Source organism: Triturus cristatus, chromosome 3_2 (assembly GCF_964204655.1).
Source record: "Triturus cristatus chromosome 3_2, aTriCri1.1, whole genome shotgun sequence".
Taxonomy (NCBI): domain Eukaryota; kingdom Metazoa; phylum Chordata; class Amphibia; order Caudata; family Salamandridae; genus Triturus; species Triturus cristatus.
The window spans coordinates 647106985-647133005 of NC_140584.1; the positions used below are offsets into that span (position 1 = coordinate 647106985).

Consider the following 26021-nt stretch of genomic DNA (forward strand, 5'->3'; position numbering starts at 1 on the left):
GGTGGCATATAGCGCTTTAATAAATATGCCATCCCGGCATTTACTGCAATCTCCGTAAAATGAAAAGAGACAACGTGGTTCTCCCCTCAACACAATTCTCATGTACTGTACGGGGCATCACAGAACGCCGCAAGAAACAGAATTTAAACATATCATTTGATATTATTTTTTAAAATACAATATTGATTTACTTATTTTAATCAGAAGCATAGCTTTTCAGTATCCCAGACAAGTTATCACACTCAGGTCACCTCTTCTATAATTTCCAAAGCCTAGGGTCTTTTACAGTAGTTTAGTTGTTTTCTCCTCTGAATCACCTTCCATTTTCCATGGTTCCCATCTACAGAGCTCCCTTCCTCTCTTTGGTTACACCTCTTCTATCAGTCCGATGTGTTCTCACCACAGACTCCATATTTTATGGAACTTTCTCTGGTAACTCTTGCTTCATACATTATAATTTCAGCCTCAGTACAGATGTCCATTCCTTTTTAGGTCTCGGCTAGCGAAGGCTGCGCTTGCGCAGTCTCGCTCGCGAGATTTAATGACTTTGAGAAGTGGGGCTTCAACCTGCCCCTCTTCTCCATTGGCTGGCCTCTTAAATGCTGGTCAGCCATTGGAGAAGAGCTTTGTCTCTCCAAACAAGCCCCGTCTCTTTCGGATTCGTGGGCGTGTTTTGTCGATTCTTTATCTTTTTTTAACACGCCCATAAGACAGCGAGTCTACAACATGTCTTGCTCACGCTGCCTACACGCGCCAGTCAGCTCTCTGATTGGTTGCCAACTACCAAATAAGCACTGTGATTGGTGGACCTTGTCAACCAATCGGAGAGCCTACTGGCGCGTGCAGGCAGCATGAGCAAGACACGCTGTAGACTCGCGTGGTGCGATGCAGCCATTTTCCCCCCATCGGCTGGCCTCCTCGAGTAGATTAGTCCCTCGCACATTACCGCATGACAATGGGGGTCCCTGGCGAAACGCGCCCTCACCGGCGGGAAGCCACGCAGAGAGGAGTTTGTTTTTCAAAGCCCTATTTGTTTTTTCCAACATACACCAGCCTTTCAGCGGCCCGGGGCTGTCTCCCAAAGTAGTGGAAGTGTCCGCGTTAATCTGTAAGTGAAGGAGGGAAAAACATCACAAACAATCAACTGCAAAGTGCAAACAAACCTAGGGGTTTGCCTCTCTTCGTGCCGGACACGCCGTCTCAACTCGTCGTCTGTACTTGTCATCTTGCGTCGTGCTCGCTTTTCCCCTAGACTGCGGGAGCATTGAGGGAGGTTGCCGGTGAGTCGTTCATGCCCCCCTCCTACCCACATGCCTCCGCCACCCACCCCACCCGAGTTGTCGCGGGTGACGCTGGTGCTTGCTCTGGGCTGCCCTGGGGGGCGCGGGCTCTGGATTGCCGGCCAGCTAGCAAGCTGCGGCCTGGCACTCTGGTTTGGGGGTGCATGGGCCTTTAGCTATCTAGAGTCCCTTGTCCCCGGCACTCTCCGGTTCCCCCTCAGGGGTGTACCCCTTATGAGGTGTTGAAGTGCTTTTCGCCGGGTAGCACGCTACTCCAGAATCCAAGCACGATTAGTGGGGAAATATGAAATTAATTTGAGCGGTGGACATGCCTCACTTGCCTTACTACAAGTACCAGAAGGCCCTATGTCTGCACTAATTAAACTGGTAGTCCGGTCGCTCCATGTTGACTGTACACAAGCACTACAGTATTGGGCTATGCATTTAAAAACAGTGTATGACTTGGTTTGTAGAATCCGTTGATTTCATGTTTAAAAATCAGGCCCGGAAACATTGTCATTCTGACACTGAGTAATCTGGCAACTCTGTGTGTGTGGGAGGCTCTGTGTGTGTGGGAGGCTCTGTGTGTGTGGGAGGCTCTGTGTGTGTGGGAGGCTCTGTGTGTGTGTGGGAGGCTCTGTGTGTGTGTGGGAGGCTCTGTGTGTGTGTGGGAGGCTCTGTGTGTGTGTGGGAGGCTCTGTGTGTGTGTGGGAGGCTCTGTGTGTGTGTGGGAGGATCTGTGTGTGTGTGTGTGTGTGGCTCTGTGTGTGTGGCTTTTTTTGTAGGTGGCTCTATGCGTGGTGGCTCTGTGTGTGGGTAACTGTGTAGGTGGCTCTGTGGGTGGCTCTATTTGTGTGTGGGTTGCTCTGTGTGTGGGTGGCTCTGTGTGTGGGTGGCTTTGTGTGTGTGTGGCTCTGTGTGTGGGTGCAAATGCAAAAGGTCTCGCATTTGAGAGTGATAAAGCTATTGGCATTGTAAATAACAATGCCGTTTCATTAAATGTTTTAAAAACATAAACAAAAATAATGTCATCAGCAATGCCAATAGCTCACTTTAACAATGCCGAGACCATTGCATTGTAAATGCTTGTTTTAATTACTCAGTGGCAGTCACCACTGGGTAGTTATTGTTAAAATCATATTTCCATAGGAAAAGCATTTTTTGCTATCCTAATAACTTTGGTGCCATTTGATGATTTTTTTTAAAGTGTTCTTCCACCGCAGCCCCTTCCTGAAAATTGACAAGATGATCCATTTAGCAGGGCGTGAGAAAAAAAGTGAGACCCAAAACACATTTTCCGCATTCATTTTTCCATAGTAAAAATAGACACCGCTATAGCCCAAACGGATAAACAAATTTACACCAAATTTGGCAAACAGCTAGATCTTGGCCCAGAAAGTGTGCTTTTGTGATTTGGTGTAAATCTGTTTTGTAGTTTTTGTGAAATTATGGTTAAAGAACGTTATACATTTCACGCTGCGGAGGATCCGTGGAGCCAAAAGATCTCAAGACGAAAGCGAATCGGTTGCCACCACTTCAACAACGATGTGGCGGCAGTCACTTAGAACTCGGGACTCAATCCAAAGCCCTGGAAAAATCTTAAAAAAAGATATAAGGGGGCAGGGTAGGGATACCATGTTCTCCTAGTCCTCCCCTTTCTTACCCCCTTCCCCAGGAGCCAACAAAAACATGTATTTTTTAAATGTACAGCGTATTCGCATTGTATCCGTGAACCCACTGTAAAAAAATGTTTTAAAAGCATGGGCGCCAGCGCTGTCAAGCAATAACCCCATGGGGTAGGCCAGGGCTTGTGGGAAATGCACACTTGTTGATTTAGGCCTCTAGGAGGCCCCAGGGACCCCATCCCCGTGGTCGATGTCAAATTAATGGGAATGGGATGCAAGTCGCTCTCTCCCAGAGCCTCTCTGATGCCCCAAGGACCCCATACCCTGGGGCCAATTATAAATTGAAGTGGATGGAATGCGCTGCTCCACTCCCCGAGCCTTGGAAGGTCCCGTGGACCCCATACCCTGGGGGTGGCTTCACTGTTGTGTCCTAGGAAGCCCACCTCCAGGACCCTGTTCTCCTGCCTGTAAGAATGTTGGCAGGGGTAAAATGTGTACTCCGAGCTGGTGGGAGGTGCAAAATGCTCCTGCTCAGTGTGAACACATAATTTTTTCCCTGCCCGCGCTCTTCCAGGTAGGAAAACTGAGATTGCTTCCCACTCATGGGAATAGAGAAGCAAACCTGCTTCCGTCGGGCAGGAGGGAAGCTGGTTCTTGCTGCACAGGATGGGCGCTTGAAGGGGAGCTTGGAGGGGGCTCCCCCTGCTGCCCCCAATGAGAGCACACTTGTGGGTGCACCGGATAGACACCTGGGACACATGGGATAGAGTCCCTGGGGCCATCGTTAGCTCAGGGAGCGGGGGTGCATGCCCCCTCCCTTAAAATTAATTAAACCCTGGTAATGGAGTCTGCCTTTTCCCCAGTCTCAACCTTTTTTGTCAGTCCTGAATTGACCTAGACCATTGATCCCTACATGAACTGATTTCAGGTGTTCCTCAGTGTTAAGTCCTGATGAGACCTCCTACCCTATGAGAGATCGAAACGCCGTCGACACGCTTGTAAAACGAACAAATGTACTCCGCTTCCGTCATTGTTACAGGAGTGTGTAAATGATTATTGCAAATTGATCAGATGGTCGTTTTTTTTTGTTCTTTTGTATTTAGAAACCTTAACGTATGTCATAACCTGTCACTTGAATATATAGGTTCTATTTTCACTTGGGACATCGTACACCTATTGTTACAGGATTTTTCTTCATAAATAATAATGCATTTTACTTGCTGGACTTTTTGAGAGTTTCTTCTGAGCTTGTACATCTTCTCCCTGACTATTGCCATTGTGCTTAACAAAAACTATTATTATAGGTATTAGTGTTACTTTTTTATTATTTCCACAGGCACCATTGTTTTTTTGATATATGGTTTTATGCGCAGCAACCCTATCTCCCCATTTATTTTGGGTTACTCTTTTCTCTTTTGAGACATTTATGTAACGCTGCTGCTGCTTGTTGTCTTTGAATCTGTAATCAGTTTTGGATGTTTTAACAAGAATCAGTAGGGAAATATTTTTATACAACTATTAAGATTTTTGCGGTAATGGCGGAGTTCATTGTAGCCACCCTCTGAAAGCCAGTGGTGCCTCATTGCACAAAACACCTTCTGAAATGCAGCTGTTTTGCTTATCCATTGAGTGCAGACTGGAATGGAGGAGCAGACCAGAGCCTTTCTAGCACCTAAATGTTAAGTGTTCAGGTCGGGGTGACTGGTCTAGGCTGTCTGTGCCATATGAAATTGTTTTGTGTTTGCAAAGGGATTGATATGATCGCCCGCCACGCTGCTCTTCTGCTGTCTGAAGATAACGTAGTCTTTAAAGATGCAAACCAAAGTAAACGTTTTTAATTCTCTCTTTTTGTGATGTCCCAAAAGGGCTTTACAAATGGGGCACATCCTAAAAACCACTGGTGGCAGTAAAAGGTACCTTAAAGGTGTGTATTTGAGGCATAGTGGTGGGTCGTGGTAGCTTACAAATAGTCTGGATTTGAGCAGAAGACAAGTGCCTTTTACCTGTAGAAATATCAGGATGTGAATGATGCACTCGGGTTAAATACAATTTTTCTTTTGAAGTCATGTTCCCACTTTCAGCTAGTGCAGTGAGCAAATCCAAACAGTCACATTTTCATTGGTCCATTGAATCGGAGGCCACCAATAGTTAGTCCGCATATTACACAAGGAGAGACCCTGATGGAAAAATGAGCGTCTAAATCATAAGAGCTTGAGAAAAATAATAAGCGATTCACTGTCAACTCGGGCAGTCTTGTCCATGTTAATTTTCTTTCATACAAGAATGCAAATAGAAATTGGCTTTAAGGGTGATTAGAAATGGAAAAGAAGTCCGAACACAATGCTATGTTGAGGTAGGTATTTTTAGTCAGAAAACAAGAAAGAGTGGTTCCAGACCTGCTACAATAATGAAGCTGGGCAATGCAACAAAACACTTTCAAATCCTGCACAAAGAGCTAAGGTTTTTTTATTAGCAGAATTGTTTTAACAAATCCTTGTATTGAAGACTAAAATAACAAGCATTTGCAATGCAATAGGTCTCGCATTTGCGAGAGTTTGAGCTATTAGCATTGTAAATGACAGTGCCTTTTATTTGTTTTTAAAAAACCAAACTTAAAGAAAAAGCATTGTCATTTACAATGCCAATAGCTCAAACTCGTATAAATGCGAGATCTATTGCATTGCAAATGCTTGTTCACTTGTGCATCGTGTGTTCAATTAGGAGCACAAACAGGTTTTGTACGGATTTGTTTTGATGTTATCATTGCTGAGACTGTAGGTGTCATTATATGTACTATGTATATCATTTAATGTTGTCAGGTTTCAGGGAAGGCGAACCTGCTGAAAATCCTCTATGATTCCTTAACCTATAAGCAGCATTATGGCCAATACAACAATGCCAACGGAAAGAGCGAGGGACAACAGGGAAAGGAGAACAGGAATAAGGGTGACAGAAAATGAGTACTGACTTCTTCAGGGTAGAAGTGTCTCGGTAACGTAAGCAAGATCTCTTTTTCAGCATTCCTCGTGTGGCAAGAGTAATAGGAAACCAACTAAAGGGAAGAGGAAAGCAGCAAACAGGAAGGAGTAACAACTGTGAAACACGTTGTATAAAGCTGTGAGTAGTGGCAGAAATGGTAAACAATTTAGTGTAATTGCAAGCCTTTTACCGACCAGGTTCCAGGGAAAGATTATTGGACTCCAGAATAAACTATGATAACAGCTGAGAAGAAAGCACCATTAGAGGCACGATAAAAAGAGGGCAAGGAACATAAGAACCATGGGCTGAAATGACAAGAGGCCTAAATCAAGGGAGCCGGGAAGAAAAGAACACACAGAATGGAGAAAGAATATGGGTGCAAACTCAGTCAAAAGCAGAAGACCCACACAACAAAGTAAAATGTGGCTAGATACTTGCTTTCTGTAGAAATGGATTTAAATATTAGTACTACCGCCCGTAACCCAGAGGTCCTCACCATAAGCAGGTAGTGGGGCGCCATGAAGTATGTAGTTTCCACGTCCCCATCCTCCAAACTTTCTACCCTCTTCCCAACCTACAGTTCACTTGCTGTCTGTAGATCTTACTAATCCTGACAGTACCCCCTTAAAAAAAAAGAATTCCCTGGATATATATGGAAAGCGTTTGTGGAGCTGTTTTACCAGTCTAGGTACATGGACGTGGTCTGAGGCTCCCTAAGTTCTATAAGATGAAATGAAATTAAATGTAATGAAATGAACGCATGTAATATAACGCACAGCTACTCAAACTAGAGTGTCCTGGCGCAAGCAAGCAGAAAAGTGTCGCAACGATGAGGAAGGGCTAGATTTTAAAAAACAACAGGTATGGTGGAACGGAGAGCCCCTCCAAGCTGGCTGGAGAACGTATCCGATGACAAAAAATGTTCTTAGCTGCTTTAGCTCAATAGCAATCAGTTCATACACTTTTGGTGCTGTTGTTCGAAATTATTTTTAAGGACATGATGTTACATCAGTGGTTCATTAGTAACCAAATCATGCTCAGTTGAAAACCACATTCATATATCCCAATGCATTTCGGGTCTGAACATGACCCTTCATCAGGGGTCACTTCAAAAGATTCTGAAAAATGAAATGAAACAGATGACTTTTGAAGAACAGTCCACTAGTTACTACTAACTAACCAGTATTAATACCGTCATCCTAACTAGTGACAATCGTGCAAACTCAGCAAAAAGTTGCAGCACCAAATACCTGGTTGAAAACGAGAAAAGCATGCTCGCCAAGATTAAATAAATGTGCTACAAAACATGCAGAGCCACCCAAAACAGTGTTCAAAATCCATGAAGACGTCTTTAACGGAAGACAGAGTGTGTGCAAACAAAATATACTATGCGTACTAGTGCTCATATGTGAAAGAAGGTCTAAATCTGCCAGGGTGATCAAATGATACCGCTGCTTTAAATTGTGACAGCGTAATGCGCGCGTTTACACATCACTCATTTCGTGATCTCGTTCAACAGGCGAAACACTCGAAATCAAAAAGTGCAAAGCTTAAAACCTGACTGCGTTATATGCATATTTAAGCATTCACTCCTTTCGTAATCTCGTTCAACAAGTAAATACAGGATGTGACTAAAAGCCTGAAAACTCGAAATCAAAAGGTGCAGAGCATACCGGGACAGTGGAAGAATCCTGAATACATCGCCAGGGATGTTGGTGACTCGACGTGAGTCGGGTTAAAGGCTAAATAGACGTCACGCTCAAAAGCGACTTAAAGAAAAAGTGCTTACTATTAGACAGGATGCCATGAGTAATAAAGTTAATTGAAAAGCGAACACAGTATGATGGTGCAAGCTATAGCGAATGAAGATTAGTGCTACTTAAACCCAAACATAAACACATGATTTTCAGGCTGAATCAATGACAATCCCAACAAGGATACAGCCATTAACCATCCTTAAAAACTTACTGGCTGTTGGTCCGCTCCGGTCATTGGCTTCTGTAAAAACTGTAAACACCAGTGATTTTGAAACCGGGAAGAAATCCCAGACCTCAACGATCAGCAGCTAGAGCGGTTTTTCTGCTAACCACACTACACAAATGTATTCATTCAAGTCACCAGTTTGTGTAATTTGATGGCACTCATTTACAAAATGCCAGGCATTGCACAGGTAAACGAGCGTTCTTTGCGCTACGGTGGAACTGTATTTTAATCCTACAGAACCACTGTGGATGATACAAAACGTTACTAAAGGAAAAATTACCGATACATAAAGGCCACCAACAAAGCATAAACACACAGATAGAATTACCTGCAGTTTACATGACCTGCAGTTTACATGTATGCCAGATCTATGAACAGGATTAAAAAGCCTTCGGCCGCGCGGCCGTAAAAGTAACGGCCGCGCGGCCCTGAAAATGAAAGTGCTGGAGCAGAGTTTTCTTTTAGAAAATTCATGGGCTTTTGAAGCTCTGGCATGTCTATGCGTTTTATTAATTTATTAATAAATAACAATTAACTATTTGTCTTTGTGCAAGTGTGTTTTATTAATCAACCCGTTTGTCTTAACATAAGAGAAAGTTACACGAGGGTTAGCTTATTTGTGCTGTTTCTGTCTTAATAATAACGTGCAAGTTTTCATGTTTAAACGTTGCTGTGTGCTATTTATTTTGAGCACAAAACGCTGTCTGAATTAATGCTTTTTATGTCGCAAAGCTAGATAAATACATACACATAAGGGTATTAGTGGGGTTAACACTGTTTAATCATTATGCTGTAGTAATGTTTTATTTTGTCTCTTTAATTAAAGATGGTCTATTGTGGCCTATGAAGGCCTTAGCCGAGCTGACAGTATTTCGAAGCCTGGTTGTGGCATATTCTGTGATGTGGCAAGAGAGACCCCTGCTGGAAAAAGGTCGAAGACAACTGACCGTGGTCCTTGTTGTATTTTTCCATGAGGACATCAGCAGTTTGGAGGATCTCCAAAAGAAATGGAACGTCCTTGGCAAACAAAGGAGCTTCAGAAATGAACAATGTACTGTGGCCTGGCTGCCGAGGGAAGTTGTACAAGTTGGATACTTTGATAGTTTCTTGGTTCCTGTTCCGTAGTTCACGTCTTGTGACTTTTCCTGAGCGAAGATTTTCAGATGTAGCAATGTTACATCCCTTCCTTCTCGCTCTGCTCAGTGATACAGTTTATCCTCCCAACTTTATGTGTGTTTCTATTGTATTTTTCATTATAAGAATTGTTAGCTTAGGGAGGGTTTTGCCACTTGCCATTTTACCTTTGCTGCGTGAACTTGCGTTGCTGAGGATCGATGCTGAGGACTTTGTCTTGAGAGACTTTACCGAGAGAGACTGGTCCTGACCCGTTCTGACACTTAGTTAGAATAGGTAACTATGAGAAATGATTTATTCTGATTGATTTACTTTGACTAATTTTAGATAAAGCAATATAATTTTAAACATGGTGTTGAATATTCTTTCTTGTCAATTATTGAGTACATTTTTGACTATTGTTGTATAGATTGTATAGAGTATGTTTAAGGATAACCACTATAATCAGGTCCTATCGTCCTAGATATAGATGCAGGGTTTTCTTCCCACAGGTCTTATGCTGGTAGAGTATTTGAGCGTATGTTAGTGAAATGGGCCCTAGCGTATGATGAATGTATGTGCGTGTAACTGTGAAATTACTCAATCCGTGGAAGTGGGTTTATTTTAGGTACCCTGATCTCTAGCAATTTCTCTGGTAGCAGAGGATGGTTATAGATGGTTGTCTTGATCTGATAAGATAAGATTGCTTGTATATTAGCTTATTGATTATTGATTTATTTTTGATGATATTGGTATATGTACTAATACTATATGTTGGAGTCGTCATGTTGAGTTATATGTAGTGCTTCTGGAATTTGGAAGCTGTGGTAGCAGTTCCGTAGTAGGGCAGAGGAGGGTGTATATGCTGCTCTCGGGAAAGACGGGATTGTAAGGAATAACGTGTGACAATTGAAGTTGCGCGTTCACATTGTCTGGGTTCGGAATCAGTGACATTATTGTATGTTACTATTAGGAAACATTTCTAGTGTGTAAGGAGTGTGTATCATAGTGAAGGTTATCTGTGAAACTCTGGTCTTAAGTCCCAGGGATCCGTAAGGATTGCCGTTAAAGCTTATTGCGGGAGGAGTAATAGGTATTCTCTGAGCTTGTTTGAGGAACTGGGCAGAGGTAAGCTGCTTAGTTGTTGTGAGTTATAATTCTGTAATAGGACAGATTGTGCGCTGTTCTCGGGAAGCAGGATTCTGTGTGTATGTACTATATTTTTCTTGCATGAATGTGCGTGAATGCATATACATTTATTGATTGTAAGACTCTTTGGATACGTCCTAGAGGAAACAGTTATGAGATGTATGTAAGTTTGTTGATTCTTGAGAAATAGATTCTCTTTTACTATTCTGTGGTTAGCGAAGCAGACAATGGAGATGTTTTATGCTGTAACTAATAGATTTTGTAGAAGTTTTGACACGAAGTCTACTGAGAGTTTTTGTAAAGGAGGGGTAGACGAGTGACAGAGACAGGAGACAGAGACTGCAGCGGCTGTTGACGTCAGAAGGTCCGCGCTCTGATTGGATAGCGCTAGGATTAGTGCGTTAGTGTGAGTCGCGCAGGGATTGGAAGAGCTGTTTAGTGACGTAGACGCTCCAGGATTGGTGCGTTAGTGTGAGTCGCGCTGCTATTGGTTGAAGACTCGTATTGTATATTTATAATACGGAAAGAGTAGAGAGTTTTGGTAAGCGCTAAAATGTATTACCAAGAAGAGAAAAAGAAGAAAACCTTCTTTGGAAAAGTTAAGAAGTGGTTTAGCAAGGATAAAGAGGTTAAAACGAGAGAGGGTGAGTTGCTACCTCCAGCGAAAACACCTGCATCCTTCATGGCTGCGAAATATGGATTACATACCTGTATATGGTTGCAGAATTGGGTTAGGTATACTAAAGAAGATGGTGTTTTAGCATTCCCAGAACATGGTTCATTTAATTTGGCCGTGTTGAGAAATTTACGGGAAAAGATGTTATGCTTAGACCCGAAGCCGAGACCTACACAGTTCGAGGCTTTAGTGGAATGGGAAGAGGAAGTTCATGACGGAGAAAAGCAAAGATCTGGAGGGTATTACAGATACATGTTTGGGAGGAGACATGATCGTGAAACACATCATGATCGAATGAAAAGATGGCGAGATGCTAGTATGACAGAGGGATTATATCCAATGAGAACAGTTGAAGTTTCTGCTCCTTCAGAAGAAAGGGTTCCTGAGTCAGATATGAGAGGATATGGAGAGTATGAGGATGAGGTCTTAAATGACATGATTTACAAGAGACCACCTCCATATAGACCAGAACCAGATGAGAGTACACCAGTTGTCTCTCCGATAAGAGATACAGTTGAGAAAGAAAAAATGACACCTGAATCAAGAAGTAATAGTTCTTTCAGGGAGAGAGAAAATCGAAGTAGTGAGGAAAATGCCAGAAAATTAGCAAAAACGACAACAGAACTGACTGAGAAAATTAGGGAGTTAACGAAGAATCTGGAAGCTGTTACGGTGCCTGTAACAATAGGTCCAGTTATGCCTGTGTTTGACAAACGGAGAACAGGTGAGAATGGACTGGTGATTCCATATGTTGGGAATAACCTGACAAATTCAGTTGGTCCTTCAGGAGATTCAGATAAAAGAACAGAAAGAAGTGACCTGAGACGAACAAGACATGACACATGTAGTGAACTATTGGATGTTAGTGAACCTGGTTGTTCAGGGATGCCAATTTTAGAACCGCAGAAGAAAGTGGTTCCAGTGAGAAAAACTGCTGAAATAACAGTTGATGATTTAAATGATTGGATGAAGATTCTTCAGAAAAAGGATAAGGATTCACAAGTTATTGATGTGGTTAAGTTACGTATAGAATTAGAAGAGCTTGTGACAGGAACAGTTCCAACAGAAATCCTGAAGAGTCATCATGATGGTGAATTAATGTTTATGTGTAAAAGCATAACATGGAGAGCAAGAAATACTCATGATAGACTAAGAGCGATAGCAAATGAGCAAGGAGTTGACATTGATAAAGTAAAGGTTTTGCAGAAAACTTACAGGATGGATTTCACAGAGAAAGACATAGAAAATTTGAATACTTCTGGTAGAACAGGACAGATTAAAGAAATGGTGGCATTATTGCGAAGATGGGGTGATGTAGAAAAGTGGAAGGATAGGTGGTATAAGAAAAGAGAGGAATCTGAAGACAGAACAACTTATTCAGCATTTCCAGTGAGAGAAAAGGAGAAACCAGTGGAGCATTATCCCATGAGAGAAATACCTGGAGGAGGATATGTACATGTTCCATGGACCAGACAGGATATATTATCATTTACGAATGATTTCCCTCGATTGAGAGAAAAGCCCGTCGAGTGGTATAGGCAGGTAGATAGGTTTGTGAAGTTGTCAAAAGTGCTGTGGGTTGACCTGAATAGTCTGTTTGATATAATTGTTCCAGCAGACTTGTGGACTAAGTGTAAAATAGTTGTGAGTTGGCCTACTGAGGAATATCCAAGAGATCCAAGAACAGGGGCACCAGATCCAGAAGTAATGAGGAAGTATGATCAGGTGATGGTATACCTGAAGAGTAAAGTTCCTCCAAAAGAGACAGACTGGGTTAAGATAGACCGAACACAACAGGAAGCAAAAGAATCAGTTCATGCTTTTTACGAAAGGTTGATACTGGCTTTTAAACAATTCAGTGGAGATGAACACCTGGGTGACAAGGATTTGAGTCATTTTGTATTCAGATTTGTATATGGCCTAAGACCTGAAATTGGTGAGAGAATTCGTGAGCACACAGTGGATTGGCAAAGTAAAAAAGTAGATGAGATTCTGAGACATGCAAAATACTTCAGTGATGAAATTGAAGCAAAACAAAGAAAGCTGAAAGAGAAGGCAATGTGGGCACAGGTGAAAGTTGCAGAAAGACAGGAAGCACAGTTAGTGGAACAGGCAAATAATCCAGGGAATAATGCAGGAAATAGACCCAGATATGCAGGAAAGGGGAAAGGAAGTCTTGAGGAAGCGAAAAAAAAGTTCCCTTGTCACAACTGTGGCCAGCTGGGACATTGGAGATCTGAATGTCCTAATCCACCATTAGTGAATAATGAGGGTAAATCCTTAAATCAACAGGTGCAGAATGAAGGGAATAACCAGCAGCAACAGCAACAGAAAGTTGTGAGACAACAGAGTCAGGAGCCAAAACCGCCCTTGCCACAGAATAGAGGGGTACAAAAGTACAATCAGGACTCGGGATTCTTCAATGATGAGCAGGTAAACAAACCAAGACGTTCTAACAAAGTACAGCAGTACTTGTTAAAGAGTGAAGGGAGTGAGTCTGAGGGTGATTATTGACGGTGCCGAAGAGAGGAGGAAGAGTGCATACTTGGTGCAACTCTAGAAATAGACCAGGCAGGACCATTTGTGGATGGGAAAATAAATGAGGAGAGTGTTACTTTTTGGTAGACACAGGTGCGACAAGATCAACTGTCAGGTCAACAGATGTTAGAAATCTTCCTCTCTCGGATGAAGCAATCCAAGTAGTTGGTGTAGCCAATACACAAATCAGAACACGTCTTACTGAACCAGTAAGAGTACAGATAGGGAAATTTTCAGACATGCACAGATTTATTGTCTGTGACACGAGTCCAGTGAACCTGTTAGGTAGGGACTTATTGTGTAAGATGAACTGCACAATCTTTTGTACACCAGATGGAATAGCTTTTGAGACACCAGATGATGATGCTTTGTACCGAATGACTCTAGAAAATAGAGAAAGTGAGTTAATTGGTGCATTTGCTGTGTTTAATCCGGAGGATTTGCCTCAAGAGCTGAGAGACACAGTGAAAAGAGCAGTTTGGGATTTTACAGGAGAGGATGTGGGATTGATGAATAATGTAGATCCAGTGAAAATTGCAGTAAAAGAGGGAATTACATATCCCAACATTCCTCAGTACAAAATGACACCAGAAATAATTGAAGGGATAACTCCTATAATTGAGAAAATGATTCAGCAAGGAGTTCTGAGAGAACTACTGAGTAGTCCGTGTAATTCACCGATAATGGGACTGAAAAAGCCTAATGGCAAATTTAGGATCGTACAGGATCTGAGAAAAATTAATCAAATTGTGGTGGCATGTTGTCCTATCGTGCCAAATCCATCAGTGATTCTGTATCAAATTCCACATGATGCTGAGTGGTATACAGTGATTGATTTGTGTCATGCGTTCTTTTCAATTCCATTGCATCATGACAGCCAGCCGATTTTTGCATTTAGGTTTGGCCAGCGTATCTTAGCATGGTGTCGAATTCCACAGGGGTATACAGAGAGTCCTTCGATATTCAATCAGTTATTGAAGAAATCGTTGGAGAATTTGATTATGCCTGAAAACTCAGTGTTAGTGCAGTACATTGATGACCTATTGGTGGCATCAAAGACACGTGAAGCTTGTGAAGTGGATACCATAGCTTTACTGAATCATCTGGCAGATGGAGGGTTAAAGGTATCTCCAGCCAAATTGCAATTTTGTAAGAAAGAGGTTCATTATCTTGGACACAATATTGAAAAAGGTCTGAGAAAAGTGACTACTGACAGGATCAAAATAATCAGAGAAATGAAAGCTCCATAAACCCAGAGAGAAGTGAGAATGTTCCTGGGTATGGTGGGATATTGTCGTCAGTGGATAATTAATTTTTCCCTGATAGCAAAGCCATTGATTAAACTGACAAAGTGAAATGACAGATCCATTGAATCTGGATGCAGAACAGTTGGCAGCATTTGAAGAGCTCAAAAGTAAAATGTGTGAGGCTCCAGCTTTGGGTATGCCTGACTATGAGAAAGAATTCGAACTGTACTGCAGTGAGAGAAATGGATGTGCACTTTCAGTGTTAATCCAGAAACATGGACAATTGAGAAGGCCTATTGCGTACTTCTCATCGACACTTGACCCTGTAGCTGTGGGTTTACCAGGTTGTCTAAAATCTGTGGCTGCAACATGCAGAAGCCTGGAACAAAGTGAGGGGATCATAATGGGATATCCTGTAAGGGTATTCGTACCTCACAATGTGGCAATTCTTTTGACGAGAAGCAGAACTCAGCATATGTCACATAGTCGGTTGACTAAGTACGAAAAAGTGATTCTGGGAGCATCAAATGTGACTCTTGAGAGATGTGTGAATGTGAATCCAGCAACACTCTTGCCGGATATTGAAAATGTGGGTATAAAGATGGAAGATGATCATGATTGTTTGGATGTGCTTGAGTATTGTACAAAACCGAGACCAGACATAAGGGATATTCCCTTACCTGAGAATGACCATGTGTTGTTTGTGGATGGATCATGCTTGAGGAATGATGATGGTGTGCTATGTGCAGCATATGCAGTGTGCAAAGTTTCAGAGGTCATGGAAGCATCACCATTGAAAGGAGTGAAATCTGCGCAAGTTGCTGAATTAGTGGCATTGACAAAAGCTTGTGAGATTGGGAAAGATTTGAGAACAACCGTGTTGACTGATAGTCAGTATGGATTTGGAGTGGTGCATGACTTTGGCCAGTTGTGGCTGCAAAGAGGTTTCTTGACATCGGGTGGAACTCCGATAAAGAATGCTGAATTGATTGGAAAATTGCTTGAGGCGATACAGCTGCCTAAGGAGTTAGCAGTTGTAAAATGTGCTGCCCATGGTCCAGGGGATGATTTTATTACTGTTGGTAACAGGTACGCCAATGATGTTGCACAGTATTGTGCTAAGACGAATCAGTCAATTAATCGGGACAGAATAGAGGAAATGTCTTTTCTTTCTGTGATGTTTACTAATGTCCTAGAAACGTGGGATGAAGTAAAGCAGTTACAAGATGAGGCAGGAGAAGAAGAGAAACAAGATTGGGTTAAAGCAGGATGTGCTCCAAGAGAACCAGACCATGTTTGGGTCTACAGAGATGGCAGACCAGTGATGCCTAACTCTATCTTGTCGTCAATGGCAAGGATGTATCATGGCCAGGGACATCTGGGGAGGGACGCGATGGTAAGGTCGTTCAAGCAGACCTGGTACAATGCAAAGTTCAGGACAATTGCAGAGAGCATCTGTCAAAGGTGTTTAATTTGTCAGCAATTTAACACTGGGAAAAAGACAGTGGTGAGTCTGGGAACAATTGGCAGAGAAGGAGGTCCTTTTACAAGAATGCAGATTGATTTCATTGAAATGCCCCAAGTGAACAGACTGAGGTATGTTTTGGTAGTAGTCTGTTTGTTTTCAAGGTGGGTGGAAGCTTACCCGACTAGAAGAAATGATGGATTAACAGTGGCAAAATTACTGTTGAGGGAGTTGATTCCTAGGTACGGGTTTCCAGTAACAGTTGAGTCTGATAGAGGTAGACACTTTCAAAATGAACTCATAGGTTTAATTTGTGAAGCATTGAAAATACAGCAGAAGCTACATTGTGCATACCGACCAGAGGCTTCTGGTGTGGTTGAGCAGATCAATGGCACAATCAAGAATAGAATTGGAAAGATGTGTTTAGCCACTGGCATGAAATGGCCAGATGTGTTACCTCTAGTTCTGATGACAATGAGATCTACTCCAGATAGAACTACTGGTTTGAGCCCGCATGAAATAATCATGGGACGTGCTATGCGCCATGCATTCGTGCCTGTGAATAAGTTGGTGTCAATAACTGATGACATGATTTTGGATTACTGTAAAGGCCTGGCTGACGCAGTTCATTCTGTGTTTCACCAGGTTGGAGAAGAAGCTACCACACTTGAGAAGAAGCAAGCCCATGATCTGAGTCCAGGAGATTGGGTGAGGATAAAAACTCACAGGAGAAGAAATTGCTTGATTCCAAAGTGGGGAAGGCCAAGACAAGTTATTCTGACTACAACGACTGCAGTAAAGTGTGCTGGAGTGAGGCACTGGGTACATGCAAGTCATACTCTGAGAGTTCCAAGTCCGAGAGAGGGAACTGGTGAAGAGTATTTTGAAGAGTCAGATTCCAGTGATGGTGAAGATCCTGAAGATACGGAATCAGTGAGAAAAGAAGCAGAGAGAGCTTCAAGAGAATCACTGCGAGTATCAGAGAAAAGATCAGATTCTGTTAAAGAGCCTGAAGTTTCAAGTAGCAGTGGAGGGAAAAGAAAAGAAAAAAGAAATCACACAGAGATTACTCCTGAATCAGAAGAGGAGGAGATTGAAGAACCACTTGAGATTATTCTTGAAGAAACAGGGTCAGAAGAAGATAGAGAGGGACAGATTGCGGAAGACCCCCGAGGAGGTGTAGGGAACATTGATGAGGAGCTAGGTGAAGGGACAAGTAGACAGCAAGAAGATTGCGTGTCGGAGACCCGAGGAGGGACAGAAGTAGGGAAGTCTCAAACAGTGGTGAAAAAATCTGTGGAGGAAAAGAAGACTGCTGGGAAACGGAAACAAGAGGCTCTTGAAACGGATGATGAAAATGAACAAACAGAGGGTCGAGTTCTGAGAAAGAGAACCTCGATTGGAGAAAAGAGTGTTAAAGAATTAAGGCCGAAAAAGGTTGTGAAAGGAGATCGTTGGCCTAACAACCGAGTTAAAAGGGTGAGATACAGAGTAATAAGAGCAAATTCATCAAAAGCTGAACAAGTAAATGAAATATCAAGTCAAACTTCAAAGGCTGAAGGAGAAGAATCAAGGAGATCAAAAGAACCAGTAGAAATAAGAAGAGTTAAAAGACCCAACCAAAAGTACAGATCACCGGAATGGTCTTATGTGACACTGTCTGAAGAAGGAAAAGAAGAAACAGTGACTCAAGATAATCCGGAAGTGGTCTTGAGAAAAGTGGTTGAGGAAGATACTGGTGAAATTATGAAAGTACTCTTGACTGACATTGGAGAAGAGTCGAGTACTGAGGATTCCGACGTTGGAGATCTGATACAATTTGATGTTGAAGAAATTGAAGTGAAGAATGACAAATATCCAAACTGAATGAAAGAAGGATTCACTTGGATCAAGTGAACGGAGAGATCATTTGGATAAACTGAAAGCTGAAGAATTGCTGAAGAATTGAAGAAGTTCAAACAGTAGTGGAGTAGTAGAGGTTAAACTAAAATGGCTAACGTAGAGAATAATAGTAATAGATGTGCCTTCTTTAAGAGGTGGTGTAGAATGTGCTGCTGTTGTACTGGATTATTAATGCTTCTATGGGGTATTTTAGTTTTATTAGTTACTTTTAGAGTAGAATTTGGAATGAATATAGAGAATGTGACAAATGTAGAGAAGAATTCTCAAAAAGTAGTTCCAATTAGAAGTAGTAGTTACATACACAAAGATAGGTCAATTAATAATTTTTCTAGTAATGTTTTTTTCTAAACTGTTATATGAATATGTGAAGACAATGGAAGTAAGGGATTGCTACGTCTGTATGCAATTACCTGCATCCGTCTCAGAGGGTGTTACTTATCACCATTTACCAGCTACATATGGTATTTCTTGTAGTATTTTAAGTAGTGTTTTTTATTTGTTAGGGAAAGTAGATTATAAGATGTCTAACAGAGATAGTATTTTTGGGCACTTGCCAATGAACAAAGAGCTGAATCCAGCTAAAGAAGCTAACACTTTTGGTGAGATTTTTATTGAAGAAAAAGGATTAACATTAGATTATATTTTTAAGAATAATTTAACTTGCAGTTTGAAAGAAGAGGAGAGAGCTTTCCTGGATATGGTAGAAGAAAGGAGAGTGAACATGCATGAGAAAGGGAGAAATTATGAAGAGAGTGAAACAATTTGGGACATTGAGATGGGAAAAGAGTTGAAGAATGGGGCTAGTCCAACTTTAGCTCTAGATGCACCGCAGAAGGGTAAACTTTGTATTACCAGAAGGAGATCCCAATATGATACATATTTTGTGGGAACTAGTGAGTGCCATGATACATACTTCATTGCGACAGGTTGGGGTTTCAGAGGTGGAGAAGATACGATTTTTCTAGCAATTTCTCTGGTAGCAGAGGATGGTTATAGATGGTTGTCTTGATCTGATAAGATAAGATTGCTTGTATATTAGCTTATTGATTATTGATTTATTTTTGATGATATTGGTATATGTACTAATACTATATGTTGGAGTCGTCATGTTGAGTTATATGTAGTGCTTCTGGAATTTGGAAGCTGTGGTAGCAGTTCCGTAGTAGGGCAGAGGAAGGTGTATATGCTGCTCTCGGGAAAGACGGGATTGTAAGGAATAACGTGTGACAATTGAAGTTGCGCGTTCACATTGTCTGGGTTCGGAATCAGTGACATTATTGTATGTTACTATTAGGAAACATTTCTGGTGTGTAAGGAGTGTGTATCCTAGTGAAGGTTATCTGTGAAACTCTGGTCTTAAGTCCCAGGGATCCGTAAGGATTGCCGTTAAAGCTTATTGCGGGAGGAGTAATAGGTATTCTCTGAGCTTGTTTGAGGAACTGGGCAGAGGTAAGCTGCTTAGTTGTTGTGAGTTATAATTCTGTAATAGGACAGATTGTGCGCTGTTCTCGGGAAGCAGGATTCTGTGTGTATGTACTATATTTTTCTTGCATGAATGTGCGTGAATGCATATACATTTATTGATTGTAAGACTCTTTGGATACGTCCTAGAGGAAACCGTTATGAGATGTATGTAAGTTTGTTGATTCTTGAGAAATAGATTCTCTTTTACTATTCTGTGGTTAGCGAAGCAGACAATGGAGATGTTTTTATGTTGTAACTAATAGATTTTGTAGAAGTTTTGACACGAAGTCTACTGAGAGTTTTTGTAAAGGAGGGGTAGACGAGTGACAGAGACAGGAGACAGAGACTGCAGCGGCTGTTGACGTCAGAAGGTCCGCGCTCTGATTGGATAGCGCTAGGATTAGTGCGTTAGTGTGAGTCGCGCAGGGATTGGAAGAGCTGTTTAGTGACGTAGACGCTCCAGGATTGGTGCGTTAGTGTGAGTCGCGCTGCTATTGGTTGAAGACTCGTATTGTATATTTATAATACGGAAAGAGTAGAGAGTTTTGGTAAGCGCTAAAATGTATTACCAAGAAGAGAAAAAGAAGAAAACCTTCTTTGGAAAAGTTAAGAAGTGGTTTAGCAAGGATAAAGAGGTTAAAACGAGAGAGGGTGAGTTGCTACCTCCAGCGAAAACATCAAAGCGAAAGTGATCGCGATCGCTTGGACGGGAGCGCTGCGTGTGGCAACTGCAAGCACGTGAGTGGTGCGCGCGCAGCAGTGTTTGGCGGCTGCGCGCGTGCACGCTCACGTGCACTCAAGCTTTAGGCCACAGGCAGCACGTAAAAAATCTCAACTACAAAATGCTCTCCGAGCCAGCGCATGCGCTGGCCTCAGCGAGACCTAAAAACTGTGAAAAACGACAGTTCGTTTTGAAGCAAGCGCTAATTTTGTGCTGCATTTACCATAATGCAAAGGGGTAAACTGTTCTGGTATGTGAGGCAGTGTGCTGCCAACTCTCCTCCTGTTTAAAAGGCTCTCTTGAGCTGACAAGCTTTGGAGACGCACCTGTGTTCCTGTAAGTGGCACTGTGTGATCTGTGAAGATTTTGTCAGCAATTCCAGCTACCTCAGATGAAATATTGCTGCTCTATACTGATAAAGGACGAAATCTAGAAACACATATTTATCTAGAGATATACAACACGATCTGCACCGACTTTGGTGAAAAAAATATTTTGGAGTAAGCACTAATTGTGTACTGCATTTACCATAATGCATAGTGGCGAACTGGGCGGGAATGTGAGGCAGTGTGCGCCGAACTCCCCCTTCTGTTGTTCTGAAACTATCCCGGGTAATCAGAATACGCACCTGTCTTCTCTGAGCATTCACCTCGTGGGACCTCACAGAAGGCTGCAATTAGGGCGTTGTGTTGTCCTTCTGTCATGGCCTCTCCCTTGCCGCTCTGTCTCTCACTGCACCTTCTTGTGCACAGTCTCTCTCCATTGTGCTGCTTGCACAATATCTGCCTTCCCACTGGCTCGTGCTGCTCCGCTCGCTGGCACACAGACTGGCGAACATCCTAAGACAACTGCTCTGTTCACCATATTAAGGAAGGTTTATCCTAGGACACCTGCTCTGTTCACCATATTAAGGAAGGTTAGCATTCTTTTGAGATCCTCTACTCTGTCCTATTTGATCTCCTTTATGTCCTGATGAAGTGGTAACTCGGAGGCAGTGTAGTTGGGGTCCAAGCTCTAATGATATCCTTCATGTGACTGATTTGGTATCTCCTTTTTTTATATAATATTTTTTTATTAGGCACGTAATATTCCAGGAAGAAATATGGACACCATCATAGTTACATACAGAGATCATCATTTCAACCCAGCACAGTTGTGCCTCCTACAATATCCCAATTATCAATTGTTCCTCTCTTTTGTTTTTTAGTGCCTTTTAAAAAATCTAATCTGAGACTTGCTGGTGATTGAGGGTTTCCTCTTGCCAATTTCGGAAAGCTTGCATAGCTCTAAAAACATCTTATAGATTCCTTCAGTCTCTATTTAATTCTTTTTAACTTCTATTCAATGGTACCCAGTACCAGAGGATGGCTGTGTCTGACTTCCTAAGTACACTTGTCCCAATATTTTAAATAGCTGCATGTGCTTTTCCCGTAACAGCTATACATAACATAAGTGGGAGTCCCTTTTGGCGGAATCTTAGCGACTAGATTTTCCAGTTCCCTTTCTAACCTCTCTTACTGTATTTCACAAAAAGGAGAAACGGTTTAAATTGGCTGCTACCTGCTACGGCAATTCATTCCCATAGAGGGAGGATGGAGAGCACACCACCAAGAACAAGCATTTGCAATGCAGTCGGTCTCTCCTTTGGAACCTTATATGTATTTACCTGTGCAGCACATTATTGTGGCTACAGCAACATTTACTGTTCTAATGTACACGAAGCAGGGAAATGGTGCAGTACCACAGGCTCCCGATCCTGTGATTCGGGATAAATCACTTTAATCTCCCAGTGCCTACAAAATAAAGGTGACATTGTGTAATGCAACTTGTGCGCATACATAGCGCTCCAAAAACTTTGAAGCAAGTTTGCGCTATATTTTTTTTTTTTTAATGCAAAAAATTATAATGTATGAGGTATTTATACAGATTTATGCCCCCTATCTCTTTTTGTCTTCCTTTAATTTATTCACGTTTTCATAGTGGGTGTAGAACACAATCCTTTGGCATTTTACAATTGTTTACTAGCCACTGACCAGCTGATGAAATCCATCCAACCAAGTGGAAGGTGTTTGTGATTGTTAAACGTCTTTGATGGATGGCTGTCATCAACATAGTAAATAAAATACACATTGTTTTTCGAGTTTTAGGTTTTGATGTTTTGCTTGGTACACATTAAACTAAAACGTGTTAGACCTTGAAATACACCCCAAATCTGAGAACCGAGCCATGCGCCATGTCGTACAGACGATGCCAGGCCTTAAAGTGCAGGGAAGAGAACCACTCCATACTGTGAAAACACAGTTCACTAGAAGCTAAAATCAAATACCTAACCAGTGCACTCGCATGGACACACCAACACCACCCCAGAGTGAGGGTAATAGAACCAATCACCAGGGGTAATAAACCCTATATAAAGGCTAACACCATACCGTTCTAGTGTGTGACGAAACAGTGCACTACCAGCAAAATAGACGCTGTACGGCAGGAAATGAGCTAGGCAGCTACCTCACTCCATGTGATCTTATTGTACGGCACCACGTTTCACCGCTGAAGACTAACAGTATAATTCAGTAATAATCATCAAATGGGGGTGAGCTGCCATTATAAAATACCTGGCCGGGATTAAGTGTGAGACGGTGGTAATGCAGAAAGCGTTCTATTTTATAAGGACATTATGGACTAGTATTGCCTCCACCTAGTGGCGTTTACTGCCATTAAAAACTAGCAATGTTTGGAGAGAGAATGTGGCGTAACATTCAAAGATGCCGACCTTGGAGTTGGGGAACCGGATTAGAGTCTCCGCCTCACTGCCTAGATAAAAAAAAATATATATGATTGTGTTGACAAAATAAAACAATGACAAAATGGAAAATGTCTGCCCACTATCTCGTTTTGTCTTCCTTTAATGTATTCACGTTTTCATATTGGGTGTAGATAGAACACAATCCTTTAGCATTTTACAATTCTTTATTGTCCACTGACCAGCTGAGGAAATCCATCCAAGCAAGTGGAAGTTGTTTGTGATTGTTAAACGTCTTTCAGAGACGGCTGTCTTAGGCTGACAACAGCATAGTAAATAAAAGACGCAATGTTTTTTTACTGTAACTGAGTTTTGATGTTTTGCTTGGTACAAACTAAATTAAAGGTGGTAATCTTTGATCTGCAACCCAAATCTGAGAACCGAGCCAAGTGCCATCTTGCACAGATGATGCCAGGCCCTAAAGTGTAGGGAAGAGAACCACTCTTCATACTGTGAAAACACAGTTTACTATAAGCTAAAATCAAACACCCAAGCAGTGCACTCTCTCGCATGGACACCCTTCACTACCCCAGAGCGAGGTTAACCATATAATTCAGCAATAATCACCAAATGGGGGTGAGCTGCCAATAAAAAATGCCTGGGCCGGGATTAAGTTTAAGACTGTGGCACTGAAGAAGGCATTCTCTTTTATAAGGACATTATGGACTGGTAATGCCCCCACTTAGTGCGATCACTGCCATTAAAAACCAGCATTATTTAGAGAGAGTGCGTGGTATATTATCCAAAGCTGCTGATTTTGGAGCTGGGGAACTGGGTTCAAGTCTCAGATTCCCTGCCTACATACTAACAGCCAAGTACATGATGTTAAAATAAAGCAATGGCCAATTGGAAAATTCCTACCCACTATGTCTTTTTGTCTTCCTTTAATTTATTTACATTTTCATTTTGGGTGTAGATAGAACACAATCCTTTGGCATTTTACAATTGTTTACTGTCGACTGACCAGCTAACCAACCAGATAAAAAACAGTAATATTTGGAGAGAGGACGTGGCATAACATCCAAAGCTGCCGACGTTGGAGCTGGGGAACTGGGTTAGAGTCTCAGCGTCCCGGTCTAGATAAAAGCATTAAATACATGATGATTACGTGTGAACTAAATAAAACAATGGCAAATAGGAAGACAACAGTAGCATGCCTATACGACTGGAGGATGGGCAATCAGGCACATTGAAGTATGTTGCAGCGGCCAACCAAAAGAAACAGTTAGTTAAATTGCCATGACACATGAACAGACACAGAAAGGAGGGACTAATACCAACAAATACCAATAACAAGTCAGCATTTCTGAATGCTACAGATGGCAACCTATGGCAATCGATGTGTGTGCCAAAAGCCCCAAGAAGAGGATACAACAGGTCTTGCAGAGGCTCGACCTTAAAAGAACATAGGTTGTCTGCCTGCTGCTGACAGCTGATGCCCGGGAGGAAGGACAAAGTATACATTCACACATTATGAACCTCTGTGTTCTACTGTCCCCTTTGCATTAGGGAAGGCTCCTTCACAACCTGTTGTAATTCACAGAGCACCCAGGGCGGCTGAACCAATATCTATCCGTAAACCACGTTCATTCAACAGGATGGTATATACTTGGTACCTATACATGCGCAATATGTTGTCTGAAACACCTTCTCTTTCCTTGGATTTTCATCACCTCCTTATACCCTGAAGTGCCTCCTTTGTAACCACACGTTTCTCTTCTTTTAGACACTGACAGGCCTCTTCATCCCAAAACTATCATGGTAATGACAAGCATCCTAATTTAAACTAATAAATACAAATCCGACTAAATTGACGTTCAAATTATTGAAAGTTGCCTGACCTGGTTGACACGCGGAGTGTCATGCTGTTCCCCTGGGGTCCCTGCATAAAAGCTTTCGTCCCAACTTTGTATGCTTTGGGTCCTAAAGTCGAGGGGCTGGTTCAACCCAGCTGTGGCTTCTGCTCAAGCATTGTGATTCCCGGCCAGTGCAGTAAATATTGTCAAACACAACTTCAAAATTCTGCTTTCAGTTGAGTCTTTAAATGTATTTATTAAACGTTGTGAATCGCAGAAAGAAACGCACTAGATCCCACTGATCAGCTAAGGAGTAGAGCTCTCTGAAGACAGCAGTACACATTAATAACTAATTATAAACATTTCTAGATTCGTTTTTATGCACAAGTATCAATATTTCTAATGAGCAGGTATAAAGGAGAAGAACCCTTGGGCCCAAGGTAAGATGACTTTCTATTTACATACCGCACTTTCTCTGAGAGGGGGACGTTTGATTAACTGGTTCAGCATTTGTCAAGAAAAACTTACCGTTTTAGATTACATTGATTAAGTGTTGTGCAGGACTGATTGTATTTATTTTATATTGGCACAGTAGAACTTTGTTCTGACTATGTTTGTGTTGTTTCTCTAGATGCCAGCACACCCAGAGTCAGAAGAATGAAAACCTTGGGGATTTCCGCCCCGAACCATCTTCTGCTAAGAGCCTGATGGATATAGGAACCCGACGGATCTTATCTGCAGAACATGATATCTTCAGGAATAGTGCCAGGCGTTTCTTCCAGGAAGAGGTGGTTCCCCACCATGCAAAGTAGGCAAACCGATTATATTTACCTGTACTTTTAATTATTTGTTGAGTGAAAATTTTGGAGTTTAACTGTTGTAGCAGAACACGCTAAACTCACCTTTTATACAATTGACCTGAAAGCCTGCAAAAATGCTTCGCAAGCATGAAACACGTTTGCACATAAGACTTTGAAAGAAATTGACCTATACGTGCCATTAAAAAACATCCATTTATACTGTTAATGTTTGTCTAAGAATGCGCAGGGCCTTGTTGATTTTCATGTGCAGTGAATGGTGCTTGTGTTTTAGGAGATAAAAACTAGATGCTAGCATAATTGACTATTAGTTTACCTGCTTGTTTCTCATGTTCTGTATTTGAAGGCACTTCAACATAGATTAAAGCCTTTACAAAGCTGGACAGTTACATTGTAAAAATGGTTTTGTTCTCGTTGATATTTATTTAGAGATGGTGAAAGATCCTGTAAAACCTGACACCCAAA

At 41.9% G+C, this 26021-nt stretch overlaps 1 protein-coding gene across 1 annotated transcript in view; it reads left to right on the forward strand.

Moving 5' to 3' along the window:
• The window catches only part of ACADL (acyl-CoA dehydrogenase long chain), a 650248-nt gene that overhangs the window by 54504 nt on the left and 569723 nt on the right, over positions 1–26021 (forward strand). Inside the window, exon 2 of the mRNA XM_085648595.1 lies at positions 25370–25546. Coding sequence (XP_085504721.1) covers positions 25370–25546 — 177 coding nt within the window. The remainder of the gene's footprint in view (positions 1–25369; positions 25547–26021) is intronic.